The 1,175-nt window shown below is 33.9% G+C and overlaps 1 protein-coding gene across 1 annotated transcript in view; it reads right to left on the bottom strand.

Annotated features, from left to right (window-relative positions):
- LOC103610878 (vacuole membrane protein 1) overlaps window positions 1-1,175 on the bottom strand; it is a gene marked incomplete at both ends in the record, with an annotated part of 53,322 nt that overhangs the window by 11,645 nt on the left and 40,502 nt on the right. Inside the window, one exon of the mRNA XM_008594947.1 lies at window positions 185-265. Coding sequence (XP_008593169.1) covers window positions 185-265 — 81 coding nt within the window. The remainder of the gene's footprint in view (window positions 1-184; window positions 266-1,175) is intronic.

The raw sequence follows: 1,175 nt of genomic DNA, 5'->3' as shown, positions 1-1,175 counted from the left end.
AAGCCAATTCACGAGATGTGACCCTATCCAGCACAAAACAATTCATTTAATGAGTAAGATGAATGCATCACAAAATTACATACCCAACAAAAGTGAAAGCATTCTTTATCTTTAAAAACAAATTGGATTAAAATATAACCCTACCATTTAATGAAATTTCTCACTTTTAATATAATTCACTTACTGAAGCACAGGCCAAAATTCCAAAAAATCCAACCTTCTGTACTAGGTTTTGAACCGCCAGTTTAGCCCGGGAGGCAAAGTCCTGTAACACAGAGGATTTTAAAAGATTAATGAAAAGTACAAGGAAGAAGAAAAGATGGCTCTTTATAGAGTTTATTATATTAAATATCTCATAGTCTGAAGACACTGATTCATTTAATGAGTAAGATGAATGATTAAAAAAATCATTGCAGGCTGATCATGGGAAAACATGCAAATAAAATCCTGATAAAAGATTACATCCTTGACGTTAAACTTTTACCACATTTGAAGAATAAACCGAAGCACAGTCACTTTATTTTTAGGATTTTTCTGGATTTTCTAGGGATGAACAAAATATTATAAAACCATGACCCAACTCATTCTTTTGGAAATTCTGGCCTACCTCATCTATCTTTTTCTCTCTCCTTCTACAACTTGCCAGACTTAATCCCTGATTAACAGTAGAGGAGGAAATCACAGCACTTTCAAGACAGCCAATGAAGACACCTCTGCTGATCATCACTAGCCAGAAGATGGAAAAAAAGTTATGTGGCAATAACTAAGCATTCATTACCTCTCAGACAAAGTAACATCCTACATTTGCACAGGTTTTATAAAATGTTTTCACAACATTGCCTTTCAACAATCCTGGTAATAGGCAGAGCAGATAGTATTATACCCAATCTATAGACCACAAAACTGCAGCTCAGAAAGGTAAAGTGCTCAAGATTACAATGTTAGTAAGGGACAAAGATAGGATATGATTTAATCTTCATACTCTGAAATCAGTGCTTTCTATTTCACTATGCCACCTCCTCCCATGCTGATATAAGCATTCGGCTCGTTAGTTTATTTCTATGATTTTCTTCTTTCAGGATGCTGATGATATAATACTTATGTATACATTTTTTTCTTAGAAGTCTCAATCTGAATTTTTTTTTTTCCTTTTTGTCTTTTTTTGTGACCGGCAA

Source organism: Galeopterus variegatus, unplaced genomic scaffold, assembly GCF_000696425.1.
Source record: "Galeopterus variegatus unplaced genomic scaffold, G_variegatus-3.0.2 Scaffold11950, whole genome shotgun sequence".
In the NCBI taxonomy this organism is placed as follows: domain Eukaryota; kingdom Metazoa; phylum Chordata; class Mammalia; order Dermoptera; family Cynocephalidae; genus Galeopterus; species Galeopterus variegatus.
This window is presented reverse-complemented; position numbering and strand designations above follow the sequence as displayed.